At 33.4% G+C, this 15526-nt stretch overlaps 1 protein-coding gene across 2 annotated transcripts; it reads left to right on the top strand.

Moving 5' to 3' along the window:
- The first annotated feature begins 606 nt into the window (after positions 1 to 606).
- LOC140809292 (cyclin-dependent kinase inhibitor 5-like) lies at positions 607 to 1831 on the top strand. Of its 2 annotated transcripts, none has more exons than XM_073166875.1 (4): positions 607 to 918; positions 1006 to 1071; positions 1234 to 1415; positions 1548 to 1831. In XM_073166875.1, exons 1-4 carry the CDS (start codon positions 676 to 678, stop codon positions 1615 to 1617), a joined length of 561 nt encoding a protein of 186 aa, XP_073022976.1. In that variant the 5' UTR covers positions 607 to 675; the 3' UTR covers positions 1618 to 1831. The 2 variants fall into 2 exon arrangements, with proteins under 2 accessions (XP_073022976.1, XP_073022975.1); XM_073166874.1 differs by having other exon boundaries at positions 609 to 918; positions 1006 to 1070; positions 1230 to 1415.
- The last annotated feature ends 13695 nt before the right edge of the window (positions 1832 to 15526 follow it).

Below are 15526 nucleotides of genomic sequence, written 5' to 3'. Positions count from 1 at the left end.
TCTTCGATTTTATATATATAAGAATAAATCTGGATGGTTGGATATATAATTTAGGCAACTCTAAACTTGGAGAGTATGTCTCTTATGAGACGATATCACGAATCTTTATCTATGAGTGAGACGAATCAACACTACCGATTATTCACAATAAAAAGTAATATTCTTAGCATAAAAAGTAATATATTTTCATGGATGACTCAAATAAGATATTCGTCTCCCAAAATATGACTCGTGAGATCGTCTCACACAAATTTTTGTCAAACTTGAGTGGTGAACCCAATCGATAACATATAATAAAACAAAACATCAAATATCCAAATTACACATAATTTTATGTGTGGTATGGAGTCCGATCTTTCTGGTAACGGCATCGACATGTGCCTGTCACCCTTAACGGGTTCAGGACCACATGTTACGTTAACCCGTTCATTTAATCCGGATCAAATCAGCATCTTTCTCCCCCCGAATTTCCTATTTTACCCCTTGATTTCTGGTACTGAAAGCTAGAGTAAAAAAGAAAGCCAGCTTTTAACCTTTTAAGATCAAACACACACGCATATATATACATATACTCGCACGCACATTCTTCGCGCATATATATATATATATATATGTATGTATATGTATTATGTATATATATATGGATACGTTGTATGTATAGGTTGGTAGGGAGAGATGGAGAAATACTACCTGCAGGAGAGATTTGAGGAGAGCACAGGAGCAGAGGAGGAGGGAGAAGTGCTGATGAATTTCATCAAGAAGAGGAAGCTGTGCCCCGAGCTTCAATGCGCCTACTGCGGCGACGTGGAGTTTCCGGAGAATTCTGTGTCCTCTGTGGCGTCTGTAGCCTGTGGTGGAGATGATGATGATGAGTCGAGTGGTGGAGTGGAGGAGAGCGTCGTGTCGGCGGATCTAGAGGTGAGAACCATAAAAATTCCGGGGATTTTGAGGTTCTGTTAGTTTCTGGTGATTATATATGTGGTAGCTGATGTTTTGAGCTTCCAGGATATCGTTGATTTGCAGTGCGAGGGCTTGGATACGGAAATTTCCATGGCGATCAATTGCAGCGGGTTGTTACGAAATTCTGCTTCTCTTAGTATACTGATGTGCTTATATTTTCGTTCAAACAAAGACCGTTTCTAATAATTTTCATGTGAATCTTTACTCGGTTGTTAATTTACTTCAATTTCACTGTTTTCTTCGTTCTTTTCTGCAATTTTGATTCTCAGTGGGATTCAGTCGTCGACACCAACGAGCGAGATTCGTGGAGATTCCGAGCAATCGTCACTGGAATCAACTCCGCATGCAACGAGTAACAGCGCCTGCTCGACGGCGGAGACGATGCCATCGGCGGTGGAGATAGAAAAGTTCTTCGCGGCGGCGGAGAAGTACGAGCAAAAACGATTCGCCGAAAAGTAAGCTAACCAAACTTCACAATCATTACTCGGTGTCTACAGTGCGCATGATAAGACTTGTTACCCCCGGCTCATGATAGCGGCTAGAATCATGAGTAATGATTTGATTGGGTGATTCTGTATCGTTTTCAGGTATAACTATGATATAGGGAAGGACTATCCAGTGGAAGGCAAGTATGAGTGGGTTCCTTTACACCCTTGAAATCAATTTCATTACCAAAAAAAGGAATTGATTCCTCTCTTTTTTGAAAAAATTCCCTTTAATTTCATTATTTTCTCAGTGAGTCTAGCTTAGCTGTCTTGTGTATAGCAGCATAATTTATATATTCATGTAAAGAAGCTAAATGATCTATCCTATTGTCATTTTCCACAATCTTGTTATAAAGTATTGGAATTTGTATTTTGGGAAAAGATAATATTGGAGTATATAGCTAAAAGAACCTCAAGGGTGGATTTCGAGAGATGGATTTGAAATTGATGAATTTCGATTATAGTTTTATTATTTATATGGAAACAATAAATTAATCTTACCGATTTACACATTAAGGCATAGTTTGGTACATGAGATAAGGGAGATATTGATAAATAATCCTTTTTTATCTCATTTTTTGGTATTTTTTTAAAAATCCCATGATAATATCATGGATCCTTGATAAATAATTTTTTAGAAGGATAAAATGTCTCTTCTATTAGGTGTGATAATTTTAATTTAATGATAAAATACACTACATATGACTTAATTGTCCTCAATTTATAAATGATTTTTATAATTCTATGCTAGTAGGTAGGAATTAAAATCAAATAAATATTTTTATTATATTATATAATATGATAATTATATAAATGAATTCGAGATAATTATATAAAATAATTTTTATAAATATCAATAAAATTATTCGTATCACTCGATTAACCTTAAATTGATATTTGACTTGACTCACAAAACCAAGAGCTCAATTATCATATTATATAATATTAAAATTAGGTAAAAATAAATCAATCATGCAAGTACTATCGGTGCATGAACAAATAAAAAATGGTAAAAACTTGTGTGAGACGGTCTCACGGGTCATATTTGTGAGACGGATCTCTTATTTGGGTCATCCATGAAAAAATATTACTTTTTATGCTAAGAGTAGTACTTTTTATTGTGAATATAGGTAGGGTTGACCCGTCTCACATATTAAGATCCGTGAGACGTTCTCACATGAGACCTACTCATAAAAAATATGAACTCAAGAAACAACTTTGAAATTATAAAATTTATTATGATAAAGTTAATTTTGTCATTACAATCTAATATATATATTTAAGCACTCTTATTAAAATCATATCAAACATTACATATAATATCTTACATCTTATTTATCCTTAACTTATCTTTAAATTATATATCTAATGTTTATTCTATCATATGTACCAAACTATGCATAATAAATATAAAATAGAATGAATTTCAGATGATTTTATCATCGGGTGAAATTGAAATTCATATTAATTAACATGAAATATCATATGAACATGGAAGGTGCAATTTGGAGTTTATAACCTTATTTTTCTAAACCAAAAAAAAAACATTTTGATCCATTAATTTGAAAATAATCGACCCAAACATGATTCGAGACAAGAGCTCATTAGAGATACATACAAGAACTAAATGCCTCAAATATCAACTTGGTGAATTTTTGGAGTACTGGTTAAGTCTGCACACGTAGAGGAAAAACTTGTTGATTCGCACAAAATAATTAGAAGCTCGAAGACAGATGAAAGCACAAGTGTTTTTTTATGCTAATTGAACTGTCTTTTCTAATAAAAACTATGTCCGTATTGATAGGACGAAAATATAAAAATGTGAAAATTTTAAAATAAAAAAGTACATAAATTGACAGAATAAAAGCAGACTTTTAGACCAAAACAAATAGGGAAAGAGCTGGAATCAATTTTGATTTTGTAGTGAATTTAATACCAAGACAAAAATATCAAAAACAAAATACTCAATTCGAATCTCAAAATAATTGAATGTTTCCAATATATATATTGGAAACATTCAATTATATATATATATATATATATATATATATATATATATATATGTTGGTCGTACGCCACAAATACACGTTTTTTCAGCTCTTTGGTAGTCGAAAATGAATATAATGGTATTGTCAGGAGTTGGCTCAGTGAGGAATTGATGGGGAGAATTGGGGGTCAGTCCCCAATTCAAAACAACTTTGTTCCTACATCCCTGGTGAGAGAATTTCTATTCAAAAATACTAACTATACCCTTTACTCTTATTTTAAAAAGAATTGATCCCGCGCTTTCAAAATGGTATCAGAGCTTAAGGTTAATATATTTCAAACACAAATTTTATTATTACTAGTAACTAAATGTATGAGAAGGAGAATTTCGAAAAAATTATGAATCCGAACTACGGTTCGAGAAAAATAATTTACAAGGAATATTCCAAAATTTTGGAATATAAACAAGGGCATCTAACTATGGTTAGATCTCAGAAGCTGGAAGGGAAGCATCAGCACCCTCAGGTAAAATCTCAGGTAAACTTATGATTCAAAATAATAAGTTTCTAGAGATAGTTCCAGATTCCTCTAAGCTCTCTTCAGATCTTAGAGAGATCCAGAAAACGGTACAAAGTTATGGCACTTTGCTATATTATGTACCTCAAAGAGTTGAGAAAATCCTAGAGAAACAAGAAGAAATTCTTGTAACCTTAAAGGATATTCAAACAAGAATTCAGAAACTAGAACAACAACCAAGTTCTAGTAGACGAACTTCAGGAGGATGGTTACCACCCTCATTTGGTACCGAACCTTTGTTACATCAACAAGGGAAGGCCAGAGTGGTGTCAAAACCTTTAACTGAAGAAGAAAAGATGATCAATCTAATAAAGTCTGTCTCAGAAAAGAAATTCATCTGATGACAACTTTAGAAAGGATTGGTTTAGAGGATCTACAAGAGCTTGCAGAATCTTTCGCAAATCTCAAAGTAGTAGATCTAAAGATGAACACAGCAGTAGGTGAACCACCACCTGCAATAACCTGGTCATCTTCTCAGGAACCACCAAGGGAAAGTATGGGATCTCATAATGTAAATATGAGAGAATCTCAGACTGATTTCCATACTGGTGGAGGATCACACCCAGCGGGAACAAGGGCAAGGAGAACTCAAATTCCTTTGCACCAAACATCCTATGGGAAAACTGTTTTAGATCCTATACATCCTTACGGGGTTATGCTTAACCTTGATGTATTGGACTTCAAAAACAGAGAAGATCTCATAGACGATTGGACATCTGCTATGAGGATTGCAGCAGGAACACTTGATCTCAACAAAGAAGGATTCATTAAACTTTTGGAAATGAGTCTTATGGGATCAGCAAAAATTGCTTGGGACATGACTTCATCAGATATGAAGGAATCAGTCCTAACTGGTGAATCTCTCAGCGAGATCGCTGGAAAAATGGCTACCCTCTTTAAAGCACACTTTATAGGGGTAGACTATTTTAACAGCCAAGATACAGAGAAGAAAAAGAAATACACTCAAGCTCTGTATAGTCTTGAATTACATGATATATGTTTGGTAGATGAATACATTATGTTATTCACCAAATATAGATGGAATTCAGGAGTCGAAGAAGAAATAGCTATGCAGCTTTTCTTCGCAAAAATGCCAAGCCCTTGGAGAGAAATGCTCATAAGGGAATACGTACCTGGAAATCCAGATACTTTGGCAAGAAGAGCCTCTTTCCTTAAAGGAAAATTGGCAGAATGGTGCCATATGGCAGCATTACAAAAGAATTACAAACGCTTAAGGGGTATCAACAAAAGAACCCCTTTGTGTTGTAAGGAAAATGATCTTCCAACTATTATTGGAAGTAAACCACAGAAGCATAAAAGGAAAAGTTTTAGGACTCATCCTTATGCACGAAGTGGAAGAAGTTCTTGGAAACCAAGAACCATATGGTCTCGACAGAAAGCCAGATCTTATAAATCTGGACAAAGAAGCGGACCATCAAGAAGTAGGATATCATCCCAAGCATCGAGTTCATCTCGAAGCACAGGAAGAACACCTACAAAGAAAACTTTTAGAAGAGTTCATACTCGAGCCAATGAAAGTTTTAAGGATTGTAATTGCTGGACATGTGGAGCAAGAGGTCATATCTCGACCAATTGTCCAGAAAATGAGAAAAGAGGTATTAAACGCTTCGATCCTACTCCGGATATTGAAGAAGCAGTTTATTACCAAGATCTTATTCAAGTATACCGATTTGAGGATATTGCCTCAGATGAAAGTATATATGAAGAAGAAGAAGTCTTAAGTCAAGAAGAATCTGATGGAACAGAATCGGAATCTGACTGAAGACGAGGTGTTTCGACACGAAACACATGAAGATCTGTCTGGGTTTTTCAGCCAGACAACAATATCTCATAATATGGTTCAAAGAATCATGAGAGAAAATCCGAGTCTACAGAGATATCAAGGTTTCTCTGCAGGACAGGTAGAAAAGTTCTTAGGAAGTCTTGGCCTAAGAAACAGAAAGCATCATCTAATCTATAAAGTTTCTAGAAGGGAAATGGCTATCCCGATGGAACTAACAGGAAATAGAATGGAGATGCAGTTAATTCCTTCCGAAGAAATTAAAGAGGAATTACAAAAACTCAAGATAGAAATAGCAAGGACTATGTCTTGGATTCATATCGGAGCAATCCAAATTATGATAAAGGCTACTTTCAAAGAAGGGATAGATTCACCAATTGATATTGCTATTTGCGATAAAAGAATGGGGAATCTACAAGATTCAGTACTGGGAACAATCTCAGGAAATCTCTGTACAGGAAAGATTGTAGGAGTAATCTATCCAAGGATAGCCTACAACTTGGCCGATCGAGATTTCAGCCGAGCCTTGACATTGCATCAGAACTTCAAGGAAAAAAGGCTGATGAAAGAAGGTAATAGGCCATATTCTATTACCTATCAAATTTCATATGCTCTATCTAATACACATCATTCTGAATTGTTTATTAGAAATGAGTTTATTGAAATCCCTGAAATATTCGGAAAAGTTGCTCAGGCAATTTATCCAGAAAGAGTTGAGTTTCCTTTAATACAGGAAACAGATATCCAGATCCAAGACAAACCGATTCTACAGAGGAATCAAAGTCTTAGATTGGAATCAAGAAGACTATCTTTTCAAGGAGACAGAATTACAAGTTACAGATGGGATAAAAGGCCTGTCATAGAAACCCAACAGGAGCTGAAAAGTTTTTCTACAATAGGAAAACTTAGATGCCCAGAAGGGTGGAAGGAGTTAGAAATAGTATTTGACATTACAAAACAAAGGAATCAATTTCCTTGTAATTCAATATACTATTTGGAACAACCGATAATAGGAACTTACCAAGGACTGATTAATATCGGAGAATTGGAGGTTCATATTCAAGGAATTCCAGGAAAAGAATCAGATCGACTGATTCTTGGACTAGAGTTTCTCGAGGAACATAAACCTTAGAAACGTCTAGAATATGGAATGGAGTTTATGGCAGAAGATAAAATGTGGAAAATACAATGACCACAAGTCCATTCTCCATATACATTCCAGTAGGAATGTTGTATGAACAATATAAGGCGGAATACTTTGCTGCATATATTGATTCAGGTGCTGGAATATGTACAGCAAAACGAGGAGTTTTTCCAAATAATTTGGAAGAAGAGTTACCCAAGATTGCTGGAAGAGATTTTTCCAGAAGAATCTTAATCTTATGTAAAGGGATTAAGATGACTGAAATCATGATTGGCGGTGCTGGACAAACACCTTGGTACAAGGTAAAGACACCACCAATTTATTTTCATGACACAGGAGCTGACATATTGTTAGGAAATAATTTCCTACAAATGTTCAAGTCATATACACAAGAAAATGAGACTAGAAGATTAGTGTTCACAACACCATGTGCTCACAAAATCATAGTCCAGAGACTTAGGGAGGCATTTTACAGAAAATTGCCAATCCAGTTTCGCAGCAAGCGTGGTGATTCAGGAAAACTTCTGAACCCGAAAATAAAGGATTCAAGACGGTTTGGAGAAACAATGCTCCAGTTAAGAGCAGATAAGGAACTCCAACCAGAGGATATAGAATGCCTTAAGATAACTCTACATACAAATGAAGTAGAGTTTGAATCTAAGGTATCACTGGAAGATGTCAAGAAAAGGATCAAAGAAAATTATAACGAAGATCCTTTGGCATGGTGGGACAGAAATCAACTCAGGGCCTGCCTTAAGATCAAGGAAGGCAAAGAGTACGAATTTGTCCGTTGTAAACCCATCCCAATGAACATCATTGATCAGAGGGATATGCAGATTATAATCAAGGAACATTTGGACCTTGGATTAATCAAAGCAGGTATGTCACCATATAGCAGTCCAGGTTTTCTGGTAAGAAATCATGGTGAGATTAAACGAGGAAAACCCAGATTGGTTATTAATTATCAAGAAATTAATAAGATTCTGGAGTTTGATGGGTATTTTATACCTAGTAGAGAACACTTGATTAGTTGCATTCGCAATGCCAAGATATTCTCTAAATTTGATTGCAAGTCGGGATTCTATCAGATTCGGATGCAGGAAGAAAGCAAGAAATTCACAGCTTTCTCCACACCTCAAGGACATTATATTTGGGAAGTATTACCAATGGGATTGGCTAACTCACCCCAGATATTTCAAAGAAAGATGGATAATCTTTTCAAAGATTATTTCAAGTTTATGTTTGTTTACATCGACGATGTTTTAATAGCATCCAAAGATATGAATGAACATGTTAAACATTTGGAAATTTTCTCTAATGTTTGCAAGAAAGAAGGACTGGTTTTATCTGAAAAGAAAGCAGTCATTGCTACAAGAAAGATTGAATTCCTCGGAATTGAAATCGATGAGTCAGGAATAATTCTGCAAGAACACATAGTAGAAAAGGTGCAGAATTTTCCAGAGAATCTCAAAGACAAAAAGCAACTTCAAAGTTTTTTAGGGGTTGTTAATTTTGCTGGGATGTTTATTAAAAACCTAGCAAAACACAGGAAGATGTTCAGTCCATTATTGAAAAAAGATGCTAGATTTATATGGACAGACGAACACACAAAAGGACTTATCCATTTAAAGAAGGTTTGCAAAAATCTTCCAAAGATGGCTATTCTTCAAGACGAGGATGATCTGGTATTATATACCGATGCCAGTGATCATTGGTGGGCTGCAGTATTAACAAAGCTCACACCAGAGGGAGAATAACCATGCAGATATTGTAGTCGGTTATTCTCAGATGCAGAAGCCATAAGATGGCACATCAACGAAAAAGAATTTTATGCAGTAAAGAGAGCTTTTGAAAAATGGCCGTTATTTTTACTTGCAAAGAAATTCACTTTGAAAGTTGATAACACTCAAGTTAAAGCCTTTTTGAGGAATAGAATTGAGTCTAAACCGGAGAAGGCTAGATTATTACGATGGCAAGCTTTATGTCAAAATTATATTTTTGATATTATGATAATAAAATCTCATGAAAATATTCTTGCAGATTTTTTAACAAGAGATGGACAGCATTGACATTGATGCTATTATCAAGATGCAGAGGCATTTGAGGGAACACCTTGAAATGCTTCAAACCGAGTTTAACAAGTTAGCCGTTAACGCAGAAGTTGCGGGAAGGCTACAACAAGCTGATAAGAGAATTGTCTCTGATCGAATTACAGGATGTTTACAGGCATATACTCAGTTATGGTCTGTAATGCAAAGGCCTATCCTCCAGGGCATTGAGAAGCCATTGGTTTCCCAAATGGAGAGTTTTCGAGTACAGGACTCTATACCTGTAGCGGGGGATTCAAATACCCCTTGAACAAGTGTTAAGTCGGGATCATCACCAGATGAGTCGGCTGAAACAAAAATTGAGACTCCTGATCCTTATCTTGAGTCATCAAGTCAACCCTTCACCTCGGGGATTGAAGAGGGAGAGATCAACCTTAGGCCTCGTATTGACAAAGGCAAATCTAAGGTTGGTATTAACGAATCAACAATTTCTCCATTTCAGGTGTACCAACAGAATATGGAGAAATTAAAAACAAGAATTGGCATTAACCCAGCTACCAATAGGGTTGATGTTTCAGGAAAATATCCAAGGGTATGGATGAAACAAAATTCATATCCAAAGGAGGTTAAAGCATGGTATGAATTCGGGGCTCTTGCCTCAGTTTATACTACATCACCCAGTTTTCCGGAAATCTCAGGTTTACCAAAGTGGATCCAGGAAGCTGTTCACGAGACTTGGGCAAACAATGATTATTTGTCCAGAGGAGATGTTTTGGAGCTATACTTCTTTAGTGCAGCACCAGAACCAGCAGGGAAAGGTTCTCACGAAGCCTTTCATTTCATCAAGCTAAGGAGGCCGGATACAAATGTCCAAAAATTTATCAAGGATCCTCCAACAGAAGAAACACCCCTGGTTGCTTCAATCACTGAAGAAGACATTTCTACCAGAAGAGCTTGGGGTTTCTGGGTCTGTCTCACTGAGATGGACAAGGTCAAGTTTCCGTTCAAATTTTATAATCATTCAGTGAACGGATCATTCCTGTTAAATACCATGACAGGAAAAACAACAAGTTTTGCAAAAGATTTATTCGAGAAAAAGAGAAATCTTTTGTGGAACAGCAAGCTGCCGGCCAGTAAAGAAACTCGTCGGAAATTATGTAATATGGCACACATATGAAGATGGTCAGAAAAAATCTGCCTTGAATGCCAAAACCAGAAGGAACCGGAATTCGATAAAAGATTCAAGCCGAGATCTGATCGGAAACACTTTACCGATTCAAGCACAAGTGGGGAAGGACCACAATCACGTTTTCCTCGAGGACAGCGAAAGCCAAAGATGCCTCGACAAAACTAATGGTGGACATGTGACTCACCCACTAACCAAAAGAAGGACCACCATGTGAAATTAATGTGAGTGGAAAAACAAGGACCACCAATAATAGGTGGTAGGTGACTCGTTAACCACTAATAAAGTGGAAAAAGACAAGAGAACATTGGATATCAAAACTAAAAGGAATCCAATGAATAAAAAGTAAAATAACTGGTCCCGAAAATTCATCTATAAATAAGAACAGAAAGGAAACCAGTTAACACACCAGAATCAAAACTTAAAAATGTATAAGGTATATTTGAAAGTTTTGAAAAGAAGGTTAACATACAAGAGGAAAGAGGCAGAAGCTCTTAAATGGTTAGTAAATCATTTCAAAGAGTATAAAAAAGATGAAATTACTGCCGATATCCTGAAACTCATCGTCAATGGTATCTAAGAGAGATAAAGGAGGATGAGAAGTTGATGTCCAGATTAATAATCTAGACAGGGACCCTTCAACCACTACATGGTCCCCAAGCAAGCTGTAAAGGCTAATGAAGATTTGAAATCCGAGTTTCAAATCCGAAAGAGCCTCCTATAAATAAAGCCGGAAGAAGGAAGTGACGATCATCGAACATTTTCCTCATTTCTTTCATATAAGGTTGTAATATTTCTCTTTCAAGTTTATGTGTGTAAGAAGTTCAGCTACTATTAGTAGCTAAACAAGTTTCTCCTCCTCTACAGGAGGTTACTATGTAATAAATAAATGTTTGTGTTTGAATAAAAGAAATCTTTGCTCTCAACCCCTCTCATGTATTATTTTCAAAATTTTATATTTTATTATACACTCTAAGGTAGGAAACGAATTAGAGTTGTGCCGAGTATTGCTGAAGGAATCTGCGTCGGTAACCATCGGTTGCGATCGCGTGGTTGGACTGTGAGGAGCAGTCTGTAAAATACGGTGGATATAACCCGGTGGTACTTCGGTCAAAGAGGTAAAATATTTAATTTTATTTTACGGAAGCATGATGGGCCATTAAATTTAAAAGAAAAATCAATTATTTAAAAAGAAGAATGAAGGGTATTTTGGGGAAAAAGGGAGTTGAAACAAAGATGAGTTTCATTAGGGACTGAATACAAAGTCTCCCGGAATTGATGATATTATTTGGGAGTCGGTAGGGTTTTTATGGTTGAAAAGAGCGTTTTTGTTGGGGATATTTTCATTTTCTTTTTATGAAATGTTTAATTGATGGCTTGGATATATGTATACTTTTTTTTTTATTACTCAAATATTTTATCAATGATTAATTATATTTTATTCATATACGATGTTTAATACGTTTATATTTTTATTAATTTTTTACAAACAAAATTTATTTGAACAAAAGATAACACGATTTAAAACATCAAATATAACAGAAAATTCCATATAATATGAGTAGGTCTCTTGTAAGACGGTCTCATGAATGTTTATCTGTGAGACAGGTCAACCCTATCGATATTCAAAATAAAAAATAATACTGATCTTAACATAAAACGTAATAATTTTTCGTGGATGACTCAAATAAGATATTCGTCTCACAAAATATTATCCGTGAGACCGTCTCACACAAGTTTTTGCCTAATATAAATAGGACCATCCCAAAAAAACTTGTTAGTTGCATGATATATCATCGTGGAAAATATTTCAAATTTCATGGCTCGTTAATAATACTTGCTACACTTATTGTCTCACTATCTGTACGTAAGTAAGAAAAACGTGTTTGACTTAGTTTATAAGCTTATATAAAACATTTTATAAACCTTGAAAATTATGATAATATTTTTTAAAAATACTTGTCATATGTCGAAATAAGCTATTTGATAGTTTATAATTATTTTGGAAATATTGGGTTCATGCTAATTTAATTTTTAAGATATTATTTTAATTATTAAAACCAGAGCATCTCTCAAATGAGTAGGTCTCTTGTGAGACGATCTCACAGATCTTTATCTTTGAGACGGGTCAATCCTACCGATATTCACAATAAAAAGTAATACTCTTAGCATAAAAAGTAATATTTTTTCATAGATGACCCAAATAAGATATCTGTCTCACAAATACGATCCGTGAGACCGTCTCACACAAATTTTTATCCTGTCAAATACATATATTATTCAACTAATCAAGTTGATGTACTAGAAATATATATACTCGTTATTTCTATTATTGTAATAACTCAAAGAAAGCACATGGTCCAAATATATACATTCTGCACGATTTTTATTTATAATAAATAAGTTTTTATCAAAATATATCTTCTAAAATTGAGTAGAAAAACATATATATCCAAACAGATTTTCATAATTCTTCAAAATGAGAAAGCGATTCTTGAAAAAAAAAAATAGAAAACAATTTTACAATAAACTCTTTTAGTTTTAAAAAGTAATTAATAAGGAAAAATAATTTTATTTTATCCACTAACTTTTGATTATGGTTTACTAAGTTTGGTTTTGATATACCAACTTTTAATTTCCAGTTATCATATATAGTTCAATTGATAATACGATACTGGAAAATGCTGATATGCTATTGAGAAATATCGAGCGTTGCATCGAAAATTTCTTACTCGTCATATGTTATGTCAACAATTAGACAAAAATAATCGAAAATTAAAATCAATATAAAAACATCAAAATTTGAAAATTTAATAGACAAAAAAAAATAAAAATTAGTAAGGAACGTGCGTGTATTGTGTTCATTATTAGAGTGAGTAGTGAAGCACGTGCAGTGGAGTTCGATTATGGGTGTGTGGGCAGTGCCCACACCTCATATGAGTGGTTGAGATTCCACCTCATGGGAAAAAAAAAAATTAAAAAAAAATAAAATTGGGCCAGAAAAAATTCTGGTCCTTGGATGTACCCCTGCAGGCACTGCCTGCAGGGATAGGATGAAATAATCCTTCGTCAACTCACTTCCATGTGCTTTGGATCTGATGCATTATTAATTAATTAATTAACTTTTGATAATTATTAATTGTAGTTTTAATTAAATCAAAGTAGAAAGAGGGAAAGGAATTAATGTTGCTAATTATTAGTTAACTAATTCAAAAAATTCGCCCTCGAATTCAACAAAACCCCTTTCTTAATTACTGTATTTTGAATACAGCGTGGATTTTATTTTTTAAATGTATAATATATTATAAACTAGTTGACTTATATCTGATTATTATATACTCCTCTTTGTCACGAAAACCTTCGAGCATACTAAACACATGATCATGTCAAATGTGAAATTATTTGATTCTTTTTATCAAGTGTTATGTGTCTCGATTCGACCGTTCGTTATAATTATCTCGATATGACTTTAAAGCTAAAAATATAAATTGAGTAATATAATGAAATTATAGAAAGAATTCATAAACTCTAATTATGTTGTTATCGGCTTGAGAAATGTTTTTACAAGAAGAATGGAAGAACACGTTGAATATTATTAAAATTGACTAGTGGAAATTGAAATATATAGACACATTATCGATCGAATTTTGTAGAAACTTTGTTGTAGCTTTTTGTTGATTTTTCTTGCTGTTGGTTTTTGTTCAACTCCGCTGAACAGTTCTGACAATATTCAACGATCATCCAGATCGTGGGTCAGCTTTTTCAAACGTGCACATCAACCGATTTCTTCATGAATTGGCAACCGAGCTTCTAACATTTGATGGACTTCCATTGCCGGTGAACTTTATAGAATTTGAGCTCAACAACTCCATACAATTTATTGTATTTAAATACAAGATTATCATATAGTTTGGTTTAACAAAAACCATGCTTGTTACTTCATTAAAAATTATATTCGATAAAAAGCTCTCTCTTAGCAAGGAGTCTAGGAGCAATGATAGGTACCAAACATATTTTATGTAATCATTAACATAGAAATGTACATGTAATAATCATGTTTATTATTAATTGTATGTTTTAATCAAGTCGATTAAGGTTAATTCATGGACAAATATTTTTTAAAAATTGATCGATCGGATAGGTTTTTAGTTTGCAAAAAAATATGATAATTAGAGGAGATTATAATTCATTGGTTATGAGGATATTTTATAATGGGATTTTTAGTATTTTTCCTTATAAATAATTAATAAATTGCTATCATATAATTTAATCCAGATTTATAAGTACTACATACTACAATAGTAATGGTATAATTTGGAGCCTCAGTTGACTACCAAGCCTTAGGCCGAGCCTATACCAAACCACACTCCGAAGCCCAATAAACACACCAAGATTTGGCCTTATCCAGGACCTTTGAGTTAGCCCAAACCAAATACCAAAACAATAACAAATTTTATTTAAATTATAAGCTCAAACCTGCTCCTCATTAATTACATGTTAAAAAAATCTTTATTACGATTATTTCACTATTCAAAAGAATTTTATGTATAAAGTTATCAATAAAAGTTATTTTTATTAATATAATATAATTAAAAAAATTAATATTTTTGACATAAAAAATAATTTTTTAATTAATCAGAAGATCTGTATCACAAAATATTTGACAGGAGTTTCACTGTTTCTTTTGATGTAAAAATTTTAGTTTTAAATTTCTATTATATTAAATTTATTCTATATATAAAGACTTTCTGACAAAATTGTCTTTACACCAAATTCTTGCTCAAAATTACTCTTAGACAAATGTTTTTTATTTCAAAATAGTCATTTCAACTTATATTTCATATCACAACTATCAAATTATCAGAGATATCAAAATCAGACACGATTTAATAACTCAATACGATTCAATCCGAAAAAACTCAGGTTTTAGGTTTTTGGGTTTAGGTCAGATGAGGTTAGACACGATAGCTGTCCCAAAAAAAATTATCGGATTGGGTTAAGTTGGGATGACCTGAAAGTTTTACTTTAAAAATATATAATTAATAAATATTACCTACTTTTTTAATATATTGTATGTTTGAAAAAATATTTATTGTATATTTATATCATAAATTTTCAAAATTTATTATTTATTTTGAATATTTTTTATTTTTTAAACAATTGTTTATTTGATTTAGTAAATATACTTTATTTTTCTATAATTAGACTTTCAAATTTAAATCATACATATGTGAGAGATTTTATTATTATGCGTTTAAATCAAAAGATATTATTATTTTTTGAATTTCTTTAATTTTTTTTAAAAAAATTCAAAATCAAGTTAATCGAGTTGATTCAAGT

This window comes from Primulina eburnea, chromosome 13, assembly GCF_022965805.1.
Source record: "Primulina eburnea isolate SZY01 chromosome 13, ASM2296580v1, whole genome shotgun sequence".
Taxonomy (NCBI): domain Eukaryota; kingdom Viridiplantae; phylum Streptophyta; class Magnoliopsida; order Lamiales; family Gesneriaceae; genus Primulina; species Primulina eburnea.
This window is presented reverse-complemented; position numbering and strand designations above follow the sequence as displayed.

What these genes read in the sequence shown, in the direction of transcription:
- LOC140809292 (XM_073166874.1), top strand. Translation starts at nt 676, where the DNA reads ATGGAGAAATACTACCTGCAGGAGAGATTTGAGGAGAGCACAGGAGCA. An exon ending in TCGTGTCGGCGGATCTAGAG is followed by an intron (nt 919 to 1,005) that starts GTGAGAACCATA and finishes TTGAGCTTCCAG; the next exon opens with GATATCGTTGATTTGCAGTG. An exon ending in CAAAAACGATTCGCCGAAAA is followed by an intron (nt 1,416 to 1,547) that starts GTAAGCTAACCA and finishes TATCGTTTTCAG; the next exon opens with GTATAACTATGATATAGGGA.